Source organism: Macaca fascicularis, chromosome 1 (assembly GCF_037993035.2).
Source record: "Macaca fascicularis isolate 582-1 chromosome 1, T2T-MFA8v1.1".
NCBI lineage: Eukaryota > Metazoa > Chordata > Mammalia > Primates > Cercopithecidae > Macaca > Macaca fascicularis.
In genome coordinates, this window is record NC_088375.1 from 180,245,434 (window position 1) to 180,272,659 (window position 27,226).

Consider the following 27,226-nt stretch of genomic DNA (forward strand, 5'->3'; position numbering starts at 1 on the left):
TTCCACAGCCAGTATTCCAAGCAGCTTACGATGGGCAGCTCAGCCAGAAGAGAGATCTAGGCAGAGAATCAGAGTACCCACTACAGGCCACCCCTTGCACTGCTCCTTTCCATTTGCTTCTGTGAAATTTGACCCATTTGGGAACAGCTTCTCTAGGTTTCTGGTTGGGTTTGTTTCCTGTGAAACTCAAAAAAGAAGGGTTAGTGAGATGAACTGTAGAATTAGTTGCAGAAGTTGATCTCAAGACTGTAATAGATACTTGTTATCACACTCTTTTACCACCTGTCCTAGATTTCCCTTATCTTTTGCTAGAATTTCTTTTATTTTTTTTTAATTTTTTTTTTTTATTTTTTGAGACAGAGTCTTGCTCTTGTCGCCCAGGCTGGGGGGCAGTGGTGTGACCTCAGCTGACTGGAACCTCTGCCTCCAAGGTTCAAGGGGTTCTCCTGCCTCAGCTTCCCAAGTAGCTGGGATTACAGGTGCTCACCAGCATGCCCGGCTGATTTCTGCATTTTTAGTAGAGAGGGGGTTTCACCATGTTGGCTAGGCTGGTCTTGAACTCCTGACCTCAAGTGATCCACCCGCCTCAGCCTCCCAAAGTACTGGGATTACAGGCATGAGCCATCGCACCTGGCATTGCTAGCATTTCTTCTGATTTGGGCAGTTTGTCCGGTGGAGATCCAGATCCTCAACCCTGAAGGGTCCGAGCCTCAGGTTACTGTGCCCTGCTTAAGCCATGGCTGCTTTACTTGTCCATGTACGAATAAAGCCAGGCACAGTAGCACCAGAAGACCCCCAGTGCATCGCTTGAGCATGACACATATTCATCTCTGTTCCTATTGTTTAGCCACACACCCTACCTCCTACTGATGACCAGGGGTAATTATCACCAACAGTATGGTGATTCCTTTCCTTGCTGATGGTCTCTTAGCTCAAGATATTCAAAAGAATCAAGAAGCAGTCATAGTTTAAAGTTCAAAGGAACTTCTACTGTGTCCCCAGTGGAAACATTCCCCCTCTGGGAGCTCTAGACCTGCAGAGCTTTGTGTTGCAGGGATAGGAAGCTCCCCTTAAAGATGGTATAACTTTGGATAAAGTCATTCCCTGCAGCCAAAGGCAATTCCCAGGGAGCAATGCTCCTGTGAACTGTTAGCAGCCAATATTTCAAGAAGCTGATGAGCATGTTGGCCCTAGAGAGCACATCTTGGTGAATTACCACCCCAGTATCCACTGCAACATCTGAGATTCACTTTCCTAACCATAAAATGGGAATAACAATAGCTTATTGGCATGGTACTGGGAAGGAAATGAGATAATGTTAAAAATTCTGGGTCAGGTGGGGTGGGTCACACCTGTAATTTCAGCACTTTGGGAGGCTGAGGCGGGTGGATCACAAGGTCAGGAGATCGAGACCAACCTGGCTAACACGGTGAAACCCTGTCTCTACTAAAAATGCAAAAAATTAGCCCGGCGTGGTGGCAGGCACCTATAGTCCCAGCTACTCGGGAGGCTGAGGCAAGAGAATGATGTGAATCCAGGAGGAGGAGCTTGCAGTGAGTCGAGACTGTGCCACTGCACTCGAGCCTGGGCGACAGAGTAAGACTCTGTCTCAAAAAAGAAATAATAAATAAATAAATAAAAATTCTGGAATTGGTTGGGCACAGTGCCTCATGCCTGTAATCCCAGCACTTTGGGAGGCTGAGGTGGGTAGATCACCTGAGGTCAAGAGTTTGAGGACAGCCTGGCCAACGTGACAAAACCTTGTCTCTACTAAAAATACACACAAAATAATTAGCCAGGCGTGGCAGTGCATGCCTGTAGTCCCAGCTACTTGGGAGGCTGAGGCAGGAGAATCACTTGAACCTAGGAGGTGGAAGTTGCAGTGAGCCGAGATTGCACCACTGCACTCTAGCCTGGGCAGCAGAGCAAGACTCCGTCTCAAAAAATAAAATAAAATTAAAATTAAAATTAAAATTTTGGAATTATACTCAACAAATGTTAGTTATGTCAAGAGCTCCATAAAGTGATCATGCTTCCTTTTTTGCCTTGGCCAGCAGGGAGCTTATAGTTTCATCTGGTGCTCATTCACAGAAGATACACTGCTCATTTTTATTCTCTTCTTATTTCCTTGGTTCTCCTGGTTTCTTCTTTTTTCTTTAATTAACCTTACACACAATCCTTTTGTTGCAATCTCTTTGAACTGGAATCATTTTTGCTGAGTGGCAGGGGATAAATAAATGCCTAGCAGAGGAACTTGCTGCTCTGAAGACAGTTCATTTTCCAGGAAGTGACAATGCCTCACCTAGAACACCGCCCCAGCACCTTGTTCAGACCTAGCCAAGCACTTCACGACGAGGTCTTTGATTTGTTTTGGCATCTGCCAACCAACCGGCACCTAAGCGTGGGAATCCCTCCATGCAGAGGGTGATTCACAGCTCTGACAAGTTGGAAAAATACAAAGCAGGTACCAAAAATGGGGGGGATTAATGTTATCAGGCACTCCAATCAACCAAAGACACTGCTGGTAATCTTTATTCCTGCCCTCCTTCCAGACTTCCCACCCTTCTACCCACCGCAGATGGCTCAGTTAGTAGTCTCACCCTGCTTTTGGAATTGAGCCATTTAGGGGACAGAGACATAGCAGAGAGATGAGAAGGTACAGAGGGACTGGGGCATATGTGACCAGATGTTTATGGCTGAGCTTGGTCCTCCCACACCAGGCTGCCCATCGGGTTTGGCCCTGACCTCAAAGCATCTGGAGGACCCCGTCATGGAGTCAGCAGGCCCCAGATGGGCCAGTTGGATTCTCTGCCTTGAGATCTCTTCACCATCTCCAGGCTAATCCTGTGAGCTCCCACCTCCCTTGCTTCTCTCCCTCCATAGGAAGCCTTGGAGTGCCAGTGGGGTGCCATGCCTATTATTATTTCACGTAAGTATGTAAGATGAACCACACTCATCAATAACACTTCCCTGGAAATCATGTTAGCAAGCATGCTTGCTGAGGGGTTTCAAATGTCCCACTGTTCATGGCTCTTGGCCCCATCACCAGTTGTGGTTCTACGGCATGTTCAGGAATAGGTTTGGGAGGTCTGGTGTTGAGTTTCCTAGGGCAAGCGTCTTGTTCTCGCAATCACATCCTTGTCTAGTAAGAACAAGGACATGAGCGTGTTCACAGGACCCTCATGGGCTGGGACTTGGAGTTCAGGTTCTGGGGGCTCTGGGAGGGAGAGAGAAGGTCAAAACAGTGATGATGCTGGGTAAGAGGCTGGAGTTGGGATGTGCAGATTCCAATCCTAGCCCTGCTGCCTACTAGCTGGGTAACCTGGTAAATTGCCCTTTCTTCCTCTCCAAGCCTCAGCTTCTCCCCTGGAAAGCAGGTGACATAATACCCACCTTTAGGGTTGTTGTGACTGCCAATAAAATAACATTTTATTGGTACAGTGGCTCACACCTGTAATCCCAGCAATCTGGGAGGCCAAGGCTGGTGGATCAGGGAGTTCCAGACCAGCCTGGCCAACATGGTGTAACCCTGTCTCTGCTAAAAATACAAAAATTAGCCGGGTGTGGTGGCACATGCCTGTAGTCCCAGCTACTTGGGAGGCTGAGGCAGGAAAATCGCTTGAACCTGGGAGTTGGAGGTTGCAGTGAGCCAAGATCTCACCACTGCACTCCAGCCTGGGTGACAGAGCAAGACTCTATCTCAAAATAATAATAATAATAGTAATAATAATAATAACATTTAGAGGCTGGGTGCAGTCGCTCATGTCTATAATCCCAACACTTTGGGAAGCTGAGGCTGGAGGATGGCTTGAGACCAGGAGTTTGAGACCAGCCTGGGCAACATAGTGAGACTCTCATCTCTTTTCTTTTTCTTTTTCTTTTTTTTAGAGCTAGAGTCTCACTCTGTTGCCCAGGCTGAAGTGCAGTGGTCTGATCTCGCTCACTGCCACCTCTGCCTCCAAGGTTCAAGCCATTTTCCTGTCTCAGCCTCCTGAGTAGCTGGGACTACAGGCACATGCCACCATGCTTGACTATTTATATATATATAATATATAGTATACATACAATTATAATTATATTATAATTTATTTATATGTTATATAATTTATATATTTATTAATATATATTTTTATATTTATATAATATATAAATTAATTATAAATTAATTATATATCATATAATTATAATATATATATTATATAATATATTATATATATTATATTATATATATGTATCTTTTTTTTAAGAAGAGACAGGGTTACACCATGTTGGTCAGGCTGGCCTTGAACCCTGACCTCAAGTGATCTTCGCACATTGGCCTCCCAAAGTCCTGGGATTATACGTATGAGCCGCTGCGGCTGGCCTCTATTTTTGTTTTTTTTATTTTAAGAAAGAAGTAAAAAGAGAATTGAAGAAAAAAAAGATAACATTAAGAAAACTAGTACCTTTTGGCTGGGTGTGGTGGCTCATGCCTGTAATCCCAACACTTTGGGAGGCCGAGGCAGGCGGATCACGAGGTCAGGAGATCGAGAGCATCCTGGCCAACATGCTGAAACCCTGTCTCTACTAAAAATACAAAAATTAGCTGGGTGTGGTGGTGCGTGCCTGTAATCTCAGCTGCTTGGGAGGCTGAGGCAGGAAAATTGCTGGAATCCGGGAGGTGGAGGTTGCAGTGAGCCAAGATCGTGCCACTGCACTCCAGCCTGGTGACATAGTGAGACTCTGTCTCAAAAAAAAAAAAAAAAGAAAACTAGTACCTTTTACCATTTCCTGATCAAACACCAGGCTAGGTACTTGGCCAAGCATTTTATAGTTATTGTCGCTTATTTATTTATTTATTTATTTATTTATTTATTTGCAACAGACTCTTGCTTTGTTGCCCTGGCTGGAGTGCAGTGGTGCAATCTCGGCTCACTACAACCACTCCCTCCTGGGTTCAAGTGATCTTCCTGTCTCAGCCATCCGAATAGCTGGGACTACAGGTGCACGCCACCACGCCTGGCTAATTTTCGTATTTTTTTAGAGGAGTCAGGGTTTCACCATGTTGGCCAGGCTGGTCTCAAGCTCCTAACCTCCAGTGATCCACCCGCCTCAGCTTCCTAAAGTGCCGGGTTTACAGGTGTGAGCCCCCATGCCTGGCCTTATTTATTTTTTATTATTTATTTATTTATTTTGAGATGGAGTCTTGCTCTGTTGCCCAGGCTGGAGTGCAGTGGCACCATTTCAGCTCACTGCAACCTCTGCCTCCCAGGTTCAACTGATTCTCCTGCCTCAGCCTCCCAAGTAGCTGGGATTACAGGCGTGTGCCACCACGCACGGCTAATTTTTTTGTATTTAGTAGAGACAGGATTTCACCATGTTAGTCAGGTTGCTCTCGAACTCCTGACCTCAAGTGATCCACCCGCCTTGGCCTCCCACAGTGCTGGGATTACAGGCATAAGCCACCAGACCAGGCATTAATTTTTTAAAATTATTTTTAAAAAAGAGAGAGAGATGAGGTTTTGCAGGCTGGTTTTGAACTCCTGGGCTGAAGTGGTCCTCCCATCTCAGCCTCCCAAAGTGCTGGGATTACAGGCATGAGAAGCCATGCTCAGCCCCCAGAGAAGAAACTTTTAGACAGGCCTCTGAAGAAGTGTGATGGTGAGTAGGGTCACACCAAGGCAATGAGTGGCTGGTGTCAGAAACTTTTCCTAGCGCAGACAATTGAAAGAGGCCGTCCTTTGGCCTTGGGGTCCTTCTGTTCAGGGAGTGGCACTGAGCAGAGGGTTAACAGTGACTCAGGAGCCAGCGGAAGGCTTCAGAAACAAGCTGCTGACTGCCCAGTTTTGCTGTGGGCTGCCCAATGCCTTGTCCTGTTTATAATGGTAATTTGGGGAAGTGGGGGAGTGTGTGTGGGCGACTCTCTGAGGGTTGGAGCTGAAGGCTTGAAGTTAGGTTTCCTAAACCCATAACAACCTAGGAAACATTTATGGGAAGGAATGCTGCAGATGGTTTTATGTGTGTGTGCGTGCATGTGTTCAAGAGGGGCCAGCAGCAACAGAGAGGCAGAACAGTGAGAGCGAGAGCGAGAATGAGAGGGACTGAGTAAAGAGGAGAGAGACAAAGAAAGGAAAGGAGAGAGAGAAACAGAAGGCAAAAGATACACAAACAGCAGATGAAACCAGGAGAGATGAGAAGAGAGGAGGACAGACATACGCAAGAAGGCGGGGTGGGAGAGAGAGAAACAGACAAAGAGAGAATTCATTTGACGAATGCTTGCTGAACACCTACTATGTGCCAGGTGCCATTCCAGGCATTGAGAATAAAACAAAAGACAAAACAGACAAAATCTCTGTCCTCATGGGTCTTTCCAGTGGGAGAATGGAGAACCTCAGAGAGAGGTTAAAAAATCAGAGACGCACACAGAAAGAGACTGAAGGGCAAGTGTCCAGAAAGACCCAGAGACAGAGATAAGCCAAGACATAGAGACAGAAGAGGCTGAAACGTGTAAAGACGCAGAGAGACAGAGGCATAGTAGAGAGATGAGAAGGTGGGATTCCCAGGAGAGGGAGCAGAGGGCCAGCATTGCAGATGGGGAGAGAGCCACAGCCCAGGGGCGCTGCTGGATAAGCTCTTTTCCTGCCAGCCTGCTCAGCGCCATGGCACTAGTGCTCCTGGGCGACTGGTGCTCCCTCATTCCCTCCTTCCAGTGTCCTCTTCAAGCTCCCAATGTAACCACTGCCACTCCCTGTACCCACTGCCCTGGGCTCTCTTGCATTTGGCTGGAAGGATCCTGAGGTGCTCAACAAACATTTGTTGACTGCAGGAACTATCGCCTCATCATACGGATGGGTAAACTTAGGCCCAAACTAACAGTTCAGGATGGCTTCCTGGGCCTCCTGGGTTGGAAGCAGTGCCAGATAAAGGACAGAGCATTCAACTGGGAGCTAGGACCCTTGTGGTGAGGCGGAGGGTGGGGTGCTCTCAGAGGTTTCTGCCGCCTCCACAACTGTGGAGCCTATGAATCACGTGACAGTAAGTTTTGGAAGAGACCTGTATTTGAAAGCTGGGACTTTGACGTTTGCCGACGTCTGTTTCCCTGGAAACAGGAATCAGAATCAGAGAACGAGCCTGCGAGCTCTGCTCCGGGTGCCCCAGATTGCGAGGGTGAGAGGGCCGCTGACTGGCACACTCCATGTGTCATCCGCGTGTCTCTGGAGTCCTCTCAACCCCCAGCACGGGCTGACGGGGGAGGGAAGCAGGGCTGGAGCCCCTGCAGGAGGGGTGGCTAGAAGGGAGATTTTGAACACAGGGCTCCATAGGGGAATAACCAACCGTTACTGAGCACTCCTTGGGCGTCTAGTGCTGACCTCTGTATCCCCACCCATGCAGTGTCGGGCACACAGATGGAATGGAATGAGTGGCTCAGATGAAGAAACCTTGCCATTTCCAGCACACTCATCCTCAGGATGAAATTACTCAGTTACGCTTTGCCACAAAACATGAATGCTTCATTTATTCAGCACACATGTAAGCCAAGTACCGGGCAACACGGAGGTGAACAGGAACATGGCATCCCTCAGCATCCACAGGTGTCCAGGCTGGGTCCTGAGTTCATGCTCATGAATTCCTATGTGAAGCTGCAAGAGCTCCCTGGTCACCTCTCCACCCTCATCTATCACCACTTCCTCCTGAGCCCCATGTGCACTCCCTCAACCAACCATTGCACTAACAAGTTGGCTGCCTCATGCCTCTGTGCCTTTGCCCATGCTGTTCCCATGGTCTGGCATCCCTCTACCCCTGCTGCTCTGCCTAGCAAACTCCTACTCATCCTTTAAAGTCACAGCTCCAAACTTATCTCCCCTGGACAGCCTCATCCCCTAGACAGCGAGTGCCTCGATGGTGCAGGCTGAGTACCTCCATGTCTGTGTGCCCAGAGAGGTAAAGGCACTTCTCCAACCCCGCTGAGGCCACTCTCCTCCCTCTTCTTAGGGACTCCATGCTAGCTTCACCCTAAACCTCCACCTAGTTCCTCCAGCCTTGCCCTCTGCATGGACTCTCTGCAATCAGCATTTGTGCAGGTTCTAGTGTCTTCCACTTTCCAGCAAAACACAGCAACACTCTTACCTCTGGGTGCTGGCTATCTCTTCCCCCAAGAGTTATCCACACTTGCTGTCTCCGCTCTCCCTCCCACTCCTCCACTGCATTCTCTCTCCTCTGCCTCCCTTCCACTCCTCCACTGCCAGGGTCTGGCTCCAGCCTCATCACTCCCCTAAAACTGCTCTATGTGGCCAGGCATGGTGGCTCATGCCTGTAATCCCAGCACTTTGGGAGGCTGAGGTGGGTGGATCACCTGAGGTCAGGAGTTCGAGACCAGCCTGACCAACGTGGTGAAACCCCGTCTCTACTAAAAATACAAAAATTAGCTGGGCATGGTGGCAGGTGCCTGTAGTCCTAGCTACTTGGGAGGGAGACAGGAGAATTGCTTGAATCCGGGAGGCGGAGTTTGCAGTGAGCCGAGATCACGCCACTGCACTACAGCTTGGGCAACAGAGGGAGACTCCGTCTACAAAAACAAACAAACAAACAAAACTGCTCTACACAGGCCAGCTGTGCCCTTCACAGAGCTCTTTCCAAAAACTGTGTTGCTCGGCCACTCTCTCCTGGAAGCACTGTCTTCCCTGGGCTGTCTCCTCATCTGTGGTGCTGGGCAGTCCTCCTTGGTCTCCTTCACTGGCTCCTCCTGCATCAGCCCTGCTGGTAAACCTAGGAGCCTGTCCCTAGCTTCCCCCTGAGAGCGCTCACCCATTCCCATTACAGCCTGAGGAAGGAAGGTCACCTCCTCCAGCTACCTTCCCTGAAGCCCTGGGGCAGCTTAGCGCCCCTGCACTGTGCCCATGGGGGCCTGTGTGTTCCATCACCACCCTTGTCACATTGGATCTCGTAGGTACTAATGGAGTCATCTGCTTCCCCACAGGTGACAAACCTCCACGGAGCAGGGACCACAGCTCTCTTGTTCACACACCCATCCCCCACATCCAGGACAATCCCCGACAAACAACAGGCTATGGAGAGAGATAGAGCATGAAGGACCTTGAATCTTTTTGCTGTGGAATTTGGGCTTCATTTTGGATGAAATGGGGATTCCCCAAAGAGTTTTAAGCAGGAGCATGACATGGTCAGACCTGTGCCTTAAACACATCCCTTGGCTGGGGAAGGAAGGGTGAAGGGGAGTGTTCTGAAGGCAGGGAGACCAGTCAGGGGCTGTGCAACAATTCAGGGCTGGACCCAACCATCTCCACCACACACTATGGGGCCGGTCTCTGCTCCTCCTCTTTCTCACTCCCAGCCAGTGCCAAGCTTGGCCAGCTGGATCTGGTAAACATGGCACCTTCTGTGTGCTCTCCTCACCCGGCGGGAGGGTGTTGGTGCCAGGTACAGAGATGGAGATTGACTACAGGAATTGGATGGGGAGAAATAATGAGGCCAGCTCTGGACACATGGACTTTGAGGCATCAGAGAGACAAGCAGATGGAAATGCACTGTGACTGAACACACATGGCTTTGGGGCTAAGGAAAAGGGTCCGCACCAGTGGGATGGATTCAGGAGCCATTGTCATTGAGGTTCAGGTGCAATCAGTGCCATGTGAACTTGCCCAAAGAGAGAGAGAAGGTCCAGGACAGAGTCTGAGAGAAGCCCATCTGTGGTAGATTTTACTACTGTTCAGCAAACATTCACTCCCCCTTCCCGCCCCATTGATGCTCGGCTTGGCCATGTGACTTGGAAGCGGATGTGAGGCTTGCGTGAGTTGGCCTGGCCACTGATGCTCCTTTTACTCTGGAAAGAACATGCCAGGCAGCCTCTGCCCTTCAGCCTGTACCCAAGAATGGGAGACACATGGGACAGACTCAAGCTGTACCCTGAAGCAGAGCTGCCTAGTTGACTGCAGACCTGTGAGTGAGAAATAAATGGCTTTTATTATAAGCCACTGAGATTCGGGGGCTGTGTGTTATGTAACACTGTATCAGCAATAGTTTGACTAATAAAATTTTTAGAAGGGGCTGGAGAAAAAATAATCTGTTAAAGGATAACAGGAAGAATAGCCCGAGAGGAAGAGGAAGAACCAGGAGAGAGTGGAGCCCTGAAGCTGTGTGAGGAGAGGGTTTCAGGAGCCTGGGAACCTCTGATGCTCAGACAGGGGTGTGCTGCACCATTCTGCACCATGTCCGTGAGTCTTTCCCACATGTTATACTTGGGTCATCACCCCTCTCTTTTTAGTTTTTTAAAAAATTGCAGGCCAGGCGCGGTGGCTCACGCCTGTAATCCCAGCACTTTGGGAGGCTGAGGTGGGTGGATCACGAGGTCAGGAGTTCAAGACCAGCCTGGCCAACATGTTGAAACTCCGTCTACTAAAAACACAAAAATTAGCTGGGCGTGGTGGTATGTGCCTGTAATCCCAGCTACCCAGGAGGCTGAGGCAAGAGAATCTCTGGAATCCGGGAGGCAGAGGCTGTAGTGAGCTGAGATCGCGCCACTGTACTCCAGCCTGGGTGACACAGCAAGACTCTGTCTCAAAAAAAAAAAAAAAAAAAAAATTGCAGTAAAATATATATAACAAAATTTACCATTGTAACCATTTTGTAGCGTACACTTCAGTGGCATTGAGTGCGTTCACATTATTGTGTAACCAATGGAATCATCATCCATTTCCAGATCTTTTTCATCTTCCCAAACTGAAACTCTATTACCATTAAACACTAACTCCCCACTCCCTCCTCCCCCAGGCTCTGGCAACCGTGTTTCTACCCTGTCTCTCTGAATCTGACTATTCTAGGTACCTCATATGACCAGAATCACAGAGTATTTGCCCTTTTGGGTCTGGCTGATTTCACTTAGCATAATGTCTTCAACGTTCATCCATGCTGTAGAATGTATCAGAACTGCATTCCTTTATTCTTTCTTTCTTTAATTTACTGATTTTTAAATTTTTTTGAGACGGAGTCTCATTCTGTCGCCCTGGCTGGAGTGCAGTGGTGTGATCTTGGCTCACTGCAATCCCCACCTCCCAGGTTCAAGTGATTCTTCTGCCTCAGCCTCCTGAGTAGCTGGGACTACAGGCACATGACACCACACCCAGCTAACTTTTGTATTTTTAGTAGAGACGGTGTTTTGCCATGTTAGTCAGGCTGGTCTTGAACTCCCGACCAGCCTCCCAAAGTGCTGGGATTACAGGCATGAGCCACTGCGCCAGCGAGAACTGCATTCCTTTTTAAGGCTGAATAATATTCATTCAATGTTTGTACCACATTTTATTTATCCATTCATTTCTCGATGAATGTTTCGGTTGTTTCCATCTTTTGGCCCTTGTGAATAATGCTGCCATAAACATGGATGTACAAATATCTGTTTGAGTCCCTGCTTTCAATCCTTTTGGGTATGTACTTAGAAGTGAGATTGATGGATCATACGGTAACTCTATGATTAATTTTTTGAGGAACTACCATACTGTTTTCCACAGTGGCTGTACCACTTTACATCCCACCAACCATGCACAAGGATTCCAATTTCTCTACATCCTTGTCAACACTTGCTACGTTCTGTTTTTGTTTTGTTATAACAGCCATGCTAATGGGTGTGAAGTGGTCAGCCCGGGTCTGACTCCATACTTTGCTACAGTAACCGGCTTCCTGCAGTGTTACCTGACAGTGTCTCCTCTCAGGGATGCCAACTGAGCTCTCATTTTCTGCCCTGGGGCTTCTCTGACACCATGGCAAGGGAGACCTGCTGAACTGCGGGGCATTCTACTCCTGACACAAGGACAAGCTATCAGTAACTCCACCTGGCAAGGCTCCTCCCTGCCAGAGACTTCCTTCCCCTGACTGGAACATTCCTCCTCACCTTTGCAAGGTTAACTCCCACACTTTCTTTAGCGTTCAAATGTCACCTCCTCAGAGAAGTCCTCCCTGACCAGCACCTCTTCCCCCACCAGATCAGCCCTGCTATTATTTGTTCTTACAGCATCCTCTCTCCATGGTTCCTGGCACTGGCATAGTTTGTAATGGCTTTTTTATCTGAGTGCCTATTGAATTAATCCTTGCCTCTCCTGCTAGGCTGTAAGTTCCACACGGAGGGAGACCATAATCACCCTGTTCACCACGGCATCCTCAGCACTTACCACGATGCCCAGTCCATACCAAATATTTAGGAAGCCCTTGTTAAAAGAATCATTTTATTCAAAAAACATGTAATTTTTTTTTTTTTAACTGAGTACCTGTGCTAAAAGAAGTGCGGACAGGCCAGTGCGATAGCTATGCCTACAATCCCAGCATTTTGGGAGGCTGAGACAGGAGGATCGCTTGAGGCCGGGAGTTCAAGACTAGACTGGGCAACAAAGCGAGACTCTGTCTTTACAAAAAATTTTTAAAAATTCACTGGTCATTATGGTGCACTCCTGTAGTCCCAGCTACTTGGGAGGCTGAGGCAAAAGGATCGTTTGACCCCAGGAGTTTGAGGTACAGTGAACTATGATCATACCACTGTACTCCAACCTGGGTGACAGAGTGAGACTCTGTCCATCCTTCCCCGCAAAAAAAAACCCTTCATTAAGAGTGGGGCTAGGCCGGGCACGGTGGCTCATACCTGTAATCCCAGCACTTTGGGAGTCCAAGGCGGGTGGATCACCTGAGGCCAGGAGTTCAAGTCCAGCCTGATGGATACGGTAAAACCTCGTCTCTACTAAAAATACAAAAATTGGCCGGGCGCGGTGGCTCAAGCCTATAATCCCAGCACTTTGGGAGGCCGAGGCGGGCGGATCACAAGGTCAGGAGATCGAGACCACAGTGAAACCCCGTCTCTACTAAAAATACAAAAAATTAGCCGGGCGCGGTGGCGGGCGCCTGTAGTCCTAGCTACTCAGGAGGCTGAGGCAGGAGAATGGCGGGAACCCGGGAGGCGGAGCTTGCAGTGAGCCGAGATCGCGCCACTGCACTCCAGCCTGGGCAACAGCGTGAGACTCCGTCTCAAAAAAAAAAAAAACAAAAAAAACAAAAAACAAAAATTAGCCGGGAGTGGTGGTGGGCACCTGTGTCCCATCTATTTGGGAGGCTGAGACAGGAGAATTGCTTCAACCTGGGAGACAGGTTACAGTGAGCTGATATCGTGCTAGTGCACTCCAGCCTGGGTGACAGAGCGAGACTCCATCTCAAAAAAAAAAAAAAAAAAAAAAAAAAAAAAAGTGGGGCTAAAACTCCCATGCTCATACGATCCTTTCACTTTGGCCTCTAGAGTAGCTGGGACTACAGGTGCATTCCACCACATCTGGCTAATTTTTTTGTTGTTGTAGAGACAGTGTTTTGCTTTGTTGCCCAGGCTGGTCTCGAACTCCTGGTCTCGAACTCCTGGTCTCAAGTGATCCTCCCACCTCAGACTCCCAAAGTGCTGGGAGTATGGGCATGAGCCACCATGCCCTGCCAGAATGCTTAAATTCTTATGAAGGAAATAGGTAGGGGGAAAAAAAAAAAATATATATATATATATATATATATATACACACACACACACATACACACACATACACACATACACACACACACAGTGGTGATAGTTGCATAGTTGCTATGGAGAAAAACAACAGAATGGAGGGCAGCTGTCATTCTTTTCTTTTCTTTTTTTTTTTTTTGAGTCGGAGTCTCCCTCTGTCGCCCAGACTGGAGTGCAGTGGTGCGATCTCGGCTCACTGCAAGCTCCGCCTCCCGGGTTCACGCCATTCTTCTGCCTCAGCTTCCTGAGTAGCTGGGACTACAGGCGCCCGCCACCAGGCCTGGCTAATTTTTTATATTTTTAGTAGAGACGGGGTTTCACTGTGTTAGCCAGGATGGTCTCGATATTCTGCCCTGGTGATCCACCCGCCTCAGCCTCCCAAAGTGCTGGGATTATAGGCGTGAGCCACTGCCCCCGGCCGAGGGCAGCTGTCATTCTAAAGAAGTTCCTTTGGTAGGGGCTCTGGTGATTTGACCTGGAGGAAATGAGGAGGGAGTGAAGCCTTTGCCTGGGAGAAGAGTGACCAGCAAGAGCAAAGTATTGGCAAGTGAATGAAAATAGAGCCCTGCTGGTCCCAGGCTGAGGGAACTCAGAGGCCAGGGCACCCTGGTGAGGCGGAGTTGGGAGAGGCCGTGGTGGGTGTCAGGTTCCTCTCCCCAGCTACCCAGGATAGGGCCTTGCCTTCTGCTTACATTTTTTTGTTTTTGTTTTTTGTTTTTTTGGACGGAGTCTCGCTTTGTCCCTCAGGCTGGAGTGCAGTGGCTCGATCTCGGCTCACTGCAAGCTCCGCCTCCCAGGTTCATGCCATTCTCCTGCCTCAGCCTTCCGAGTAGCTGAGATTACAGGCGCCCGCCACCACACCAGGCCAATTTTTTGTATTTTTAGTGGAGACGGGGTTTCACCGTGTTAGCCAGGTTGGTCTTGATCTCCTGAACTCGTGACCTGCCCGCCTCTGCCTCCCCAAATGCTGGGATTATAGGCGTGAGCCACCGCACCGGCAGCATTCTGCTTTCTAGTACTTCCCAGCGTCCCTGGTGCAAGTGATCCTCCCGCCTAGGACTCCCAAAGTGCTGGGATTACAGGCATGAGCCACCATGCCCTGCCAGGGTACTTAAATTCTTTTTTTTTTTTTTCAAGACGGAGTCTTGCTCTGTTGCCCAGGCTGGAGTGCAGTGGCCGATCTCAGCTCATTGCAACCTCCGCCTCCTGGGTTCAAGTGATTCTCCTGACCCAGCCACCCGAGTAGCTGAGATTCCAGGCACATGCCACCATGCCCGACTAATTTTTGTATTTTTAGTAGAGACGGGGTTTCACCATGTTGTTCAGGCTGGTCTCAAACTCGACCTCATGATCTGCCTCCCTCAGCAGCCCAAGTGCTGGGATTACAGGTGTGAGCCACCGTGCCCAGCCCAAATGCTTAAATTCTTATGAAGGAAATAGGAAAAAAACAAAACAAAACAAGGCTGAGCACATGGGTGCTTTCAAATTGAACTAACCCATTCTATACTTGAAGCCTGTTTTGCTATGACAAATTGGCTCAGGACAAGTATGTGTCTATTGGAAGACATTTCAAAACACATTTGGTTTTAATTTTTTTTTTTTTTTTTTTTGAGACAGAGTCTCTGTCGCCCAGGCTGGAGCCAAGCTCCGCCTCCCGGGTTCACGCCATTCTCCTGCCTCAGCCTCCCCAATAGCTGGGACTACAGGTGCCCGCCACCACGCCCAGCTAATTTTTTGTATTTTTAGTAGAGACGGGGTTTCACCGTGTTAGCCAAGATGGTCTTGATCTCCTGACCTTGTGATCCACCTGCCTCGGCCTCCCAAAGTGCTGGGATTACAGGCGCGAGCCACCGTGCCCAGCTGGTTTTAAATTCAAATACACTTCTTTCTTAGCACCTCTCTGTTTACTGGCCATGAGTAATCATCTTTTTCAATTTTCGAAACATTTCCCCAATTACTGTCTCCCTTGAGCCCCCAAACAACCATCTCAAGCGGCTACTCTCCATCAACAGAAACTTGGGGCTCAGCCAACACTGACTAATAATAGCCTAGTGGGCTATTCCCCATCACTTACCTCTCTTTGTCCTCCCAACCTGCCTTTGGCATAGGCATTAACATCCTCATTGCACAGAGAGGATGCTGAGGCTTGGAGGGGAAGGTCACTTGCCCAAAGACTGCCAGCGAGCCAGTGAAGCCAGGTCTTTGGGTATTGGATTTTGTACTCCTCCTGTGGAGGCCCCTGATCCCTCAGGGAAACTTCTGCTAAAGCCAGCCGGAAGGTTTTGATCAGAGGTGTCCCCGGGCAATTCTAGGACTGAGCATGATGGGTGCAGAAGGGGGACGGGCTGCATACTCAGCTTCCATTGAAACAGCCCCCAGGGGAGCCTGCATCCCTCCTCCTAGCAGCTGTGAGGAGCACTGAAAGAGAGCTTTGAATGAACTAGGGAAAGCGAACAAGGTCTTCTGGCATCCTTGGCAAGCACAGTCTCCTGAGTTGAGTTCATAGGCCTGAAGTCCCTTTCCTTTAACCACCTCCTTCTGGAGGCCTGGACCCCACCCATCTGGTGCCAGAGCCCAGGATTTCTGCTGTTCCAGTTGCTGGCAGCCAAGAGAGGAAGGAGCGGCCCTTCTAGCCTAAGCTTGAAATCCACCTCTCCGTCTTCGCTCCCACCTCACCTGCATGTCCTGCAACATCTGGTTACCCAGTTCTTCATCTGTCCTTCTGTTCCTTTCACCACGTTACTGGGCACTGAGGGTGCCCCAGAGAATGATGATCATTCCCTGACCCTAAGGAGTCATATTCCCAGGGGAAAATACACCCCTGAACCACACCCATGCAGTGGGGACATGGAGGGCACACCTGCCCTGAACTGGGAGTTCAGAGGGGGGATCTGCGAAGGCTCTCTGAAGGAGACCCTCCCTGCCCAGGCTGGATCTGAGAAGTGTTAGTAGGAGTCTGTCACCGGAGGGGGCTTTGGGCGGGGACTTCACTACAGTGTAAGCTCCACCGGGTAAGGATTTGTGTTCCGTTTATGACCCAAGGCCTACAACAGTGTGTGGTACATAGTAGGTGTTCAATAAGCAGGTGGTAAAAGAAAGAAAGAAAAAAGGAAGTGAGGGAGGCAAGAGAAAGATAGGGGAGAAAGAGACAGAGAGAATATGAGTCAGGGTGGATGTGTGAAATGGCATGGCCATTCTGGAAACTGAAAGTACAGAGTTCCAGGTGGCTGTAGCTTAGGAGGGTGGGGCTGAGCCGAGGGAGTGGCCTTATCTAACCCTATTGTTGGTGTTGTCCGTTCCTTATCTCTCCACGGGGCCCAGTACTTTGGGGCTGGGGTGAGTTTTCCGTCTCTCAGTCCCTGGGGGCTCCTGGTGCCTACACTGAGTGTTAATATACACACAGGTATTCAGCTTGTGCTGTGTGCTGGAGATACACAGATAACTCAAACTGAGAGCCTACCCTCCCAGTCTGGTGGGGGAGACAGACAGTAAACAAGTGGCTACAACAATGGGGAGAATGAATGGTGCAAGCAAAATGAGATAAGATTGGAGGGACAGAAGGACAGGTTTCGCTCCAGGAGTGAAAAGCAGGGAGGTTTTTGTGGAGGAGATGGCACCGGAGGGGATGTTAGCCTGAAAGGATGGCAGAAGAAGGGAACTGGGTGGGGCAGGAAGCATTCCAGGAAGAGAGACATCAGGCCCAAAGATGGGGCCTGGGGAGATCCAGAGGCGAAAGGTAGACTGGGGCCTTGAGTGCTGCTCATGGGTGTTTGGACTTGCTTCTGATCTGACCACATTTTGGATAATTGTGCCAGCAGCCACACACCTAGTTAGGGCTGCTGAGTGGTCCCACTTCCAGGGAACCCCTCAGCAATCTTCTAGCCAGCAGGGGTGAGGGGTGGCTAAGACTCTCCCTGCTCTCTCTGCCTGGACTCTCTCACCATCTCTTTTAGCTCCAACAAGGAATCTACCAACCAACGTGCAGCTTTGTTGTGTCAAGTTCCAGCAAAGGGCTGACCACAGAATGCCTGGCACAGGGTCTCTGAATACTACCCTTCTCTTCTTGTCACATGGGAAAGGAGGTGCTAGTCCTTTTGTCCTTTTTCCAGGGTGGTGGTAGGGAGAGAAAAATATAGAAGGGAAATCTTAACACTGTAGCACATCAGATTATCAAGAGATACTGAAGATCTTCTAACCTCCCTTTGCCATTTGACAGATGAAGCAACTGATGCTCAAATAGATATGCTTGTGTTGCAGCCATGAAGTTGGTAGAGGCATGGCCAATCTGGTAGAGTCCTGGGTCATAGTAGGGCCGGAGAAGGGCAGTGTCTTCTCTTTTTTTAGCCAGGACCAAACCGATACTCCTAATTTGTGGGCCTTGCAGACACAAGATGAGTCAGGCTTCTTGTGAGTCAGTCTGTTGACAAGCCATCCCTGGCCATTCCTAGCCCATTCAAAATAGATGGAAGACCAGGGGAAGGGTATGAGCAGGCCAATTTAATTAGTGTGGGCTCTAAGGTACCTTAAGTTAGCCCTACTGAATTTAAACTGCCTAGGGGAAAAAATAACTGTAATTATTTCCTTCTCTCCTCTATCCTTGTATTCCAACTCCCAACCTCCATGCTTCCCTCATTCACAAAACAACCTTTAAAATAGGGACTAGCACAGAGACGCCCATAAACTAGGTCTCAGCGTTCCTTTTTTCTGCCCCTTTCCCCTGTGAGCGCTGGGTCCTGGAAGGGAGCAGAGTGAGTCCGGAAGTGTCCGCAGGGCCTGGCTGTATTCTAATTTAAGGAGGTTGTTACATTGAGTAGAATATTATTCCAAAAATGCACCCAGAGTCTCCTTCCTGAACCAACGCAGATCCTTTAGCTGCGGGGCATTTCTTTTAAAAGCCCCTTTTCTCTCTTCTACAGATCAAAATAAGCAAACTTTAATGGTAGGGAATTATTGTTTATTTTGTTGAAATCTAGTTCTGAGTTTTCCTACTTGAAACGTGTTTTCCCCAGGACACTGACCTATCCTTTAATTGTTTGGTGCGAGGCATGTTAGGGGGAGGGGCGTTACTTGTTTATTGGAACAGCGCAGTTAAAAAAAAAAAAAAAAAAAATCAACCTAGGCTAACAGTTTCAAGGCTCCCCTAAAGATGTATCCAAACAGGCAGCCAATCAGCGCTTACACAGCTTTTTCTGCTTGACTCTTTTAAAGAGACAGTGCCGACAGTGTTTTATCCCATTTAAAGAGATCCGCTCTCTAAAAACAGTCTGAAAATGGGGGAGCCTTCCCCTATTTCGCCGGTACCTGGTCTTAAGAGTCTCTAATGAGGGGCACGCAGTGTGTCTTCTGGGTTCTCGGCGTGGGCAGAAAGGAGTCAGCAGCAAATAGCTGGGTCACTCTGCCAGCCCCCCTCAATTTCCCATTGTACACCTGGGTCACTGACAATGGAAGCTTCCCCTCCCCCTACGCCTGACTCTCGTCCCCTACTCCCCAATTTAGCTCCATTTATTTGAAGTTTGCACATTTCTGTGGCGCGCATTCCGCGTCGCAGGCCGCCCAGGTGACGCCCCCCCATCCCCGAGTGGCACCCTTTCCCGTGGAGAAGCCGAAGGGCTAACTTGCCAGGACTGGCAAACCTTGGAAATTTGGGAGAAATCACTCTCGTTCCTCTTAGTTGAAGTCCCCTGTCCCCAACCCCCCCAGCTCCCCAAAGCACGCCAAAGGCCATTTTCGCGCGGCTCCACTTTGGGGTTTTCCAAAGTATTTTAATGATCTAGTAAAGGAGCAGCCGCGCGCCTCGGCGCCGGCTCGAGCCGCGCCGCTCTCAGCGTGGAGCCCCGGGCCCGGCGCTCGGAAGCTAGACTGGGCGAGAGTGAGGCCCGGGGGCGGGGCGGGCTGGGGGCCGGGCTGGAGTCTGGGGAGGGGCTCGGGGTCGGAGCCTAGGGGGAGGACTACCGAGAGGGAAGGGCGAGATAAGGGCTGGGCTGGCGCGGGCCGCGGCGGGGGGGAGGTGAGGAGCAGATAAGGGAGACGGACGTGGCAGGAGGGAGAGAGCGGCGACCGCTTGGGGGTCTGCGCCCCCTCCCACCGGACGCTGCCGCAGCGCCCCCCTAACCCCCAGTGGTCCACGCCGCGGGGAGCGCCAGTCAGATCCCCCTCCTCGCTGGGGCGAGGAGACCAGGGTGCCCCCAGCCCGATCCACGTCGTCCCCCGCCCCGGCGACAGAAAAGAGAGGCTCGCGCCCCCGGACGCCCCCAGTTCGCTCGCAGGAGCAGGCAGCGGCTCCGCGGAGGCGGCCGCAGCGGGGACTGCCGCGGCCGGCGCTGTCAGGGCGTCCCTCCCGGCCGGCCCGGGCCCGCCCCCGCGTGCGCCGATTGGTCGACGCGGCCATCCATCGCGGGACGTTGCCGCCCGCCTCGCTCCCTCGCCCGGGTAGCCACGTTCGGTTGAGCTCCAAGTAGACCAGCGGCGGCGGCGGCGGCGGCGGCAGCGGTGTTGGAGGCGCAGAGGGCGGCGCAGGCGGAGCCGGGAGGGCGCGCGAGCGAGCGGAGAGCGGGCGGCCGTGCGGGCGGCGGCGGCGGCACTCCAGGCCGAGCCGGCGCGGGAGGAGTTCCAGGGCGATGGGGCCGCGGCCGGGGCTGACGCTTTGACAGCTGGAAAGAGCGCGGAGCCAGCGCCTGGGGGGGAGGGAGGGGAGCGCGGCGAGGAGAGCGCCAGCGAGCGAGAGAGCGAGCGAGCGCCGGGGAGGGGGCCGGGAGCGAGGGGCAGCTCGGGAGAGCCGGAGCGGTAGCGGCGGCGGCGGCGGCGGCGAGGCTCGGCGCCCTCTTCCCTGCAAACCATGTTTGCCAAAGGCAAAGGCTCGGCGGTGCCCTCGGACGGGCAGGCTCGGGAAAAGTAAGCCCTATTTTGCAAGTGGCGGCCGCGCCGCCGCCGGGCTGCGGGCGGGCGGTGGGAGGCAGGTGGGCGGGCGGGGGCCGGGGGCTGCTGCGCCCTCTGGCCCCCGGGTCCAGGCGCCGCCTGCCTGGCCCCTTCCCCGAGGCCGGGGCGGGCGGCGTGGGAGAACCCATTGTTGGGAGCCGGCGGAGGTTGGGAGATCGGGGAAGGGGCGGCGGGGGGAGCCGCCGGAGGAGGTACTTGGTGGCCGTGGCGCGGGCCGGGCGCGGGGCCCCGCGGTGAGTGGTGGGCGAGGTCCCGCCAGCGAGCCTGGACGCTCGCTCCAGCCGGGCGCTCGCCGCGGTGGCCGCACTTTGCCCACCGGGCGCGGGCAGGGGGCGCGTGGCTTCTGCAGCCCCGAAGCCGCCTTTTGTCCGCCGGCGGCGTGAGGAGTGCGTGCCGGGGGCTTTGTTCGGCCGGGAGCGCTCTCCCTTCCCTGCCCTCGTATTCGTCACTGGGTCCGCGTCCTCGGACGCCGGGCTAGGCAGCGACGGTGGCGCCGGCTTGGCCCCAGACTTGGGGCACAGTTGTTTGGGGGGAGGTGACGAGGGTGGTGCTTTGCTGCCCTCTCTAGAGCGCGCCAAGCACCCGGAGTCCAGGGCTGAGTCTCCCTGGACCTCCAAAGCCGGGGAGAGCGTAGCGAGGACTGGGTCGGGAAAGGCAAGGTGGCTGTGGGGTCGAGTGGCTTGCGAGTTTGAGGAACCTAGGTGGGTTTGTCCCCGACGCGACTTGGAAGTTCAAGTTTGGGGCTGCTCTCCATCCCTCACTGCTTGAGGTAACGCGTTCCCCGGTCCCCACCCCCTAACTGTTCGCACCTGGCGGCCCTGTTTGGGGTTAGCTAGCTGCTTACCTCTGGTCGGGGCCACAATGGGACGGCGCAGACAGGGCTCAAAGCCTGCTGGCAAGGTCCTGGAGAGCGCCGGTGGGATCTGACTCCTTCCCCTCTCTCTTTGCTCCCTGCCCACTTTCCAGGTTAGCTTTATACGTCTACGAATATTTACTGCACGTAGGAGCACAGAAATCTGCACAGACCTTCTTATCGGAGGTGAGTGGGACTCCCCCCAGCATCCAATTTCTTGACACCCCCCTCCCCACTATTCTTAGAGCCTTTGTTTTCAGGAGCAGCCACTGTGGCCACCATTTTGAATTTTTATCACCTTTTGGCATTTATTGTTAGTTGGTCTTCCCAGCCTTTTGGCTCTAGGAAGCCCCCAGCCCACCCCGTGTCTACTCCTCTAAGCTGCCTCCGCTCTTACCTTTCCAGATTCGATGGGAAAAAAACATCACGTTGGGAGAACCGCCTGGGTTTTTGCACTCGTGGTGGTGGTAAGTTTGTGTGATAGTTTTGCATGTGTGTTTGTTTTGTTCTGAGCCCTGGGTCCAAGTGAACAAAGAAGGGAGGCCTGGAGCAGGCCCTCCACCCTGTGGCCCTCCGCGTTGCACAGAGCGGGGCACCTCGAGGCACTCCGGCCCAGCTGGCCAAGGAGGAAAAGGGCAGAAGAGGATGCTACCTGAAGTTTTGGGGAAAAACGACAAAATAATCTGTGATGTTGGGGTAGAAACTCCTTACTTTTACATCTCACTCTGGGGCTCTAGGCAAGGGTTTGAAAAAACATTGGAGGATTTTTGTCAATTCTGCATGTTGCTTTAATTAGAGGAGTGGGGGTGGGGCGGCGTGGAGGGGATACCAGGTCTGTTTTACAATTAGCCTGTCCGTTCCTTTTTCTCCTCGGAGCTTACAACCTTAAGATAGGACATCTACGGGGCTTTTTCCAGGCACCCTGAGAAAAAGCAAGAAAGGGCTGCCACTTCCTTTAAAGATACTGATTCAGACTGACTGGTCCTTCCTTTCCTCTGGGAGCTCCCCGCCCCCCTCCCCCACTAAAACCACAAAGTGTTGTTTTAGGCAGAACCTTAACTGGTCAGAGTCGACCTCACAGTGTCTGTAGTTAGGGGCTCCCACTCTCTGTGACTCTCTTACCAGGTCTCTGTGTCCTTTGGGTGTGGGGCCACCGCAGGTTTGGTCTCTGTTGGGTATACGACAGCCAAGAGGGAGCTTAGGGTCAGCCGGACCCAGTTGCCCTAAGTGTATGACCCCGGTGTTTTGTGCCACTGACTGGTGGAGTCTTTAACATCCTTTTGAAACAGAAAAGAAAGCAGAGTGGCTTTTGATACTTTGATGGAGTTCAACAAAACGGTGTGTCCTGTCTCATGTCTGTTGGCATCTTAGCGGGTTTACCTGCCAGCTCAGGTTACTGTTCTAAGTCTTAGAACAGCAGGAGGATGAAGTGTCTGTTCTAACTTGTGCAGAGAAAATGAGTTTTTAATTACTTCTGCCAACCTCGGAACTGCAGGTCTTGGAGGCATTAGTGTGGCGGAAGGATTCCACCTGTAGGAGTGGGTGATAGGTTTTCTGTGGCTGTTTTTGGAGGGAGTGTGTGGATGGGGTTGGCAGCTCTGATCGGCTTGGATCTTGTAGAAAGTTAGGCTTATGATTGAAGGTTACTTAGGCTTATGAGTGAAGGTGCTGGGGAATATGTAGTGTTGGAAACCTTTAACGTGTGGAGGAGGTAATCAGATGTGTACAGTTCCAGAAGACAGAAAGAAATGTTCTTTAGCCCCTCTCTGCAGCTAGTAGAAGTCCCTGATTTTCCTGTTATATCCAGGAGCTCCTGAAACTTCTCCATCCTTATCTCAGGCATAGGAACGTAGAGTCTGTTGTGTGAGGCCCGGGCGATGGTGGCTTATGAGTGGCTGTGGTCCTGTTTGGTAGAAGTTGGTTCCTGCGATTTGACACTGAGCAAAATGACCCAAGGAGGAAGCAGTGGAGCTTGTCTGGTGAGGGGCAGGCTGCATTATTCACACACCTTGAGTGAGATGCTTGTCTGATGACTTGCAGAGCTGCCTGTTTGTGACGAGGACAAGAGCATTGGACCAGGAATTTGGTTTTGGTGCCCACTTTACCCTTTAAGCTGGTTCTGTCCCTGGGCCTTGGGCTCCTGATCTGGAGAGTTTCTTAGGTCCCTTGTTAATAACAGTGACAACTCCGTCTTTGAATAGGGCTTTATTGGTTGACATAGGACTTGTATGTCTGTTCTCGTACAAAATGTTGGAGTGACCCTACAAAATCTTTAGTGGGGGATGAGGCAGGCATTTCTGGGCTTGCTTCCTTCTTCCCTTTGCTGACAGGTGCTTCTCTGAAGAGGGCCCTCTACTGCAGTGTGAAAGGACCAGATACTTGGATGTCCATGACCTGTCCTTTGCCTAACTGATTTGTGTTTTTTGGTGCGTGGAGGGAGGAGTGGTTCTTGCATAAGAATTCCTTGGGGGAGGGCTTGGGTGGGAGTGGGGGTGGGGTGGGAAGGGTGGAGGTGTGGGCTCTGGGATTAAGAACCTGTAAAATTTCCTTTATTGACAGAGTCTCTCCTAGATTGCTGGATGTATGAATCATAGTTATGTCCTGACTTTGGCACTTGAACCTTTTTTAGGATATGCAGCCATTTTGGTTTGGGTGGTGAAAAGAAAACAGATGAGACCAGTATGGATTCTCATCCACATTTGCGTTCGTCCTCCTAGGGCATCCATGAGTGGGTTCTACTAACCCCTTTGAGCTTCAGTTGCCCCCTGTGTAAAGTGGAGAGAAAATTGCCTACCTTATAGTCTATGGTAGACACAAGTAATACGGGTGTGAGGCATCGGGCACGCAGTAGGTATTTGATATATAAGAACTATTACTCCCATTACTAATGGCTGACTTGCCAGAAAAAGTTGGACGTGTTCTGTTTTTTAGGCTGTTTGCCCAGTGAGAGCTGATAAGGTGGGATTGAGCCTTTGGGAGACCTAGTACTGTTAGCGCCATGCATTGTGCACTTGCCGTGTGTACACAAGTAATAATTAGTAACCTGACCTTATTGTATTTTCCTCCTTGCAGTGTATTTTGGGACCTTTACTGTGCCGCTCCTGAAAGGAGAGACACTTGTGAACATTCGAGTGAAGCAAAAGCCTTTCATGATTATGTGAGTAACACATTTTTAATCCTAGCAATAATTATAGGGTTGGATAGCTCTAAGTTCTCTAGTATGAAAAGCAAATACACAGCCATTTGGCAGTGGTCTTTATTTTCTCCTTGCCTTTCTTTCTGTTCCCCTGCCCACCTCTCTGCAGCCCTCCCCATGGTACTCTTCTCCAGCAGTGTTCTGACTTGGTGAACGGTGTTTCATAATGTTGTGATTGTGAAAAATTGTGTAGCTATCTATGTGGAGAATTAAATGGTGTTGTACAGGACTCAGAACTATGTGAGACTTACGTTAAGAGTGGACAGTTAGCTGAGAGGGGACTAAGCCTCTTTAGTGTTGGTTTCAGAAGAAATTGTAACAAACGAAACCCAGTATGAAACTTGTGTTTTGGAGTTGAATGAGAATTTGGTGGAATGGAACTTTCTTGCTCTGCTTTCCAGAGAGCGATCTTTCAAATTATGGGGGGGGGTGTGTGTGTGTGTGTGTTTGGTGTGGGTGGGCATACTGTATCCACTAAGAAGATCTGTACTCTGAGATCATCAGCTAGTTCATAATCTTGTGGCCAAAATATTCTTGTGAAGATAGTTAACATCATCAGATTGTAGTTCTTTTTACCCTATTATTCACTTTCTACCTGGATGAGTTTCTTAAGATTTATGAAATTATTACGAGAGAGTTGTCTGCCATCTATTCATCTCCCATAGCAGTCCTGTTCAGGAAAAACAAACCAACCCAGGTTTCAAACCTGGATTGGAGTCACACATGAAGATCCGATGAAATAGGTTAGGACCCATCTTGGGGAGATGGAAGAGGATGTGTCTGAAGGTCTTCCATAGCCTCCATTCAGTTCTGCTTGCTGACCCTATAGATGGTTAAGCATGTCCATATAGCAGGTGATCTAATTGGTCTTGCTCTTCTGCGTGCAGTGGGTAGGAATGGTCCTGGGAATCCGTGGGTCCTTGGGAGTTGGTTTCTTGAACGTCGTTAGGTCCCACCTGCTTGGGCCAGCCATCTGAGTTCCCTGTACGTGGAGGTTGAAATTGGCTGGGGGCCGGGCGCGGTGGCTCAAGCCTGTAATCCCAGCACTTTGGGAGGCCGAGACGGGCGGATCACGAGGTCAGGAGATGGAGACCATCCTGGCTAACATGGTGAAACCCCATCTCTACTAAAAAATACAAAAAACTAGCCGGGCGAGGTGGCGGGCGCCTGTAGTCCCAGCTACTCGGGAGGCTGAGGCAGGAGAATGGTGTAAACCCGGGAGGCGGAGCTTGCAGTGAGCCGAGATGGCGCCACTGCACTCCAGCCTGGGTGACAGAGCCAGACTCCGTCTCAAAAAAAAAAAAAAAAAAAAGAAATTGGCTGGGAGACCAGACCCATTTGGTTGTTTCACAAGTGGTCAAATCCCATGATCACCAATGTCTTCGTGGTGAAAATTTCTCCTGTAATATGAGGAGTAGAGACCCAGATGGTGGCCCACTGGTTTTGAGAATATTCAATGTGATGCAATTTTGTTGTGAATGAAAAGTTAATGCTCTTGGAAAGGAACACTGAGGAAATTGAGCGGTCCTTGTGCCCTCTTCAGGGCTGAAAAAGAGAAGCTGGTGAATGATATGTCTGGTCTGATAAACTTACGTAGTAGTGAAAGGGAGAGGTCACTGGTTCACTTATGATGTGGTTCTTCTGGGAAAATCCCATGGTGACGATAAGATTTCCTGAACTGGATGTTCAGGGAGGCTAAGAGGTACACAGCTGTATAAAAATAGTTGGTGAATTTGACCTTTCTACCTAGTAAAAATCTTGCATGTTTTTTTTCCTAAACTGTGAACAGCCAACACTGTTGCTAGTTTTTGACTACTATGCAAATAGTTTCATTTTAGAATCTGGGGTGGGTGGGTGTGTCTGTTTCATTCTTTTGATGTAGCATATCTATGCTATTTTTTGGCTGTACCTTTCAGAGAAGTTAGTAATTTAAGTTTGGTGCTCTATAAACTTGAGACTCTTCGGCAACTTGTGGTGTAGTCTTCCATCTTGAAACAATATGGCGGCAGTGAAAGTTTGCACATGGGTTTGCTTTCAGTAATTTGCTAAGGAATGGCAGTAGAATTGTATAGAGATTGGCCGGGCGCGGTGGCTCAAGCCTGTAATCCCAGCACTTTGGGAGGCCGAGGCGGGCGGATCACAAGGTCAGGAGATCGAGACCACAGTGAAACCCCGTCTCTACTAAAAATAAAAAAATTAGCCGGGCGCGGTGGCGGGCGCCTGTAGTCCTAGCTACTCAGGAGGCTGAGGCAGGAGAATGGCGTGAACCCAGGAGGCGGAGCTTGCAGTGAGCCGAGATCGCGCCACTGCACTCCAGCCTGGGCAACAGCGTGAGACTCCTTCTCAAAAAAAAAAAAAAAAAAAAAAAAAGAATTGTATAGAGATCACTGAGGTTGGCGTTGACATTTGGAAGATCCTACTAAGAGATGAGTTCACCCTCATTGAGGCCCACATTTCATACTTGTGGGGTGTAAAAACCTTTTTTCCTGAATTGGGCTCCACCTGGTATAATGTGGCCTGAGAGTCAGCATGTGGGAGGAGGGATGGAGTGATGAATGGGGATTATGAAGGAGTTAAGGGGTAGCATTGAGTTGGAGGGGTGACAGCTGAGAAGCAAGTGGAAAACTGAGAAAAACTTGAGAAAATTAGGAAAAGGAACCCACTTTTCTCTTTGTCTTTCTCAAGTCTTCATCTAGTGTCTCCCTTCCTGTGACTACTGTCT

General features: G+C 50.5%; 1 protein-coding gene and 1 long non-coding RNA gene across 11 annotated transcripts in view; one reads left to right on the top strand and one right to left on the bottom strand.

Moving 5' to 3' along the window:
* The window catches only part of LOC123572757 (uncharacterized), a 32,082-nt gene extending 15,795 nt beyond the window's left edge, over nucleotides 1-16,287 (bottom strand). The window contains exon 1 of the long non-coding RNA XR_006697266.2: nucleotides 15,594-16,287. This is a non-coding gene — a long non-coding RNA (uncharacterized lncRNA). The remainder of the gene's footprint in view (nucleotides 1-15,593) is intronic.
* A 3,906-nt stretch (nucleotides 16,288-20,193) lies between these two features.
* SSBP3 (single stranded DNA binding protein 3) overlaps nucleotides 20,194-27,226 on the top strand; it is a 181,949-nt gene continuing 174,916 nt past the window's right edge. For 5 of the 10 annotated variants that reach the window (XR_012419872.1, XM_005543282.5, XM_005543283.5 and 2 more), the window contains exons 1-4: nucleotides 20,204-20,410; nucleotides 21,422-21,494; nucleotides 21,714-21,775; nucleotides 24,381-24,465. Coding sequence is in view for 6 of the 10 variants with exons in the window: in XM_005543282.5 (XP_005543339.1) it covers nucleotides 20,355-20,410; nucleotides 21,422-21,494; nucleotides 21,714-21,775; nucleotides 24,381-24,465 (276 nt within the window). In the remaining 4 variants the exon portion in view is untranslated. Of the gene's footprint in view, nucleotides 20,411-21,052; nucleotides 21,225-21,421; nucleotides 21,495-21,713; nucleotides 21,776-24,380; nucleotides 24,466-27,226 lie in introns of those variants that run through there. The other 5 variants (XR_012419873.1, XM_005543284.5, XM_074006081.1 and 2 more) reach the window with 3 other exon arrangements.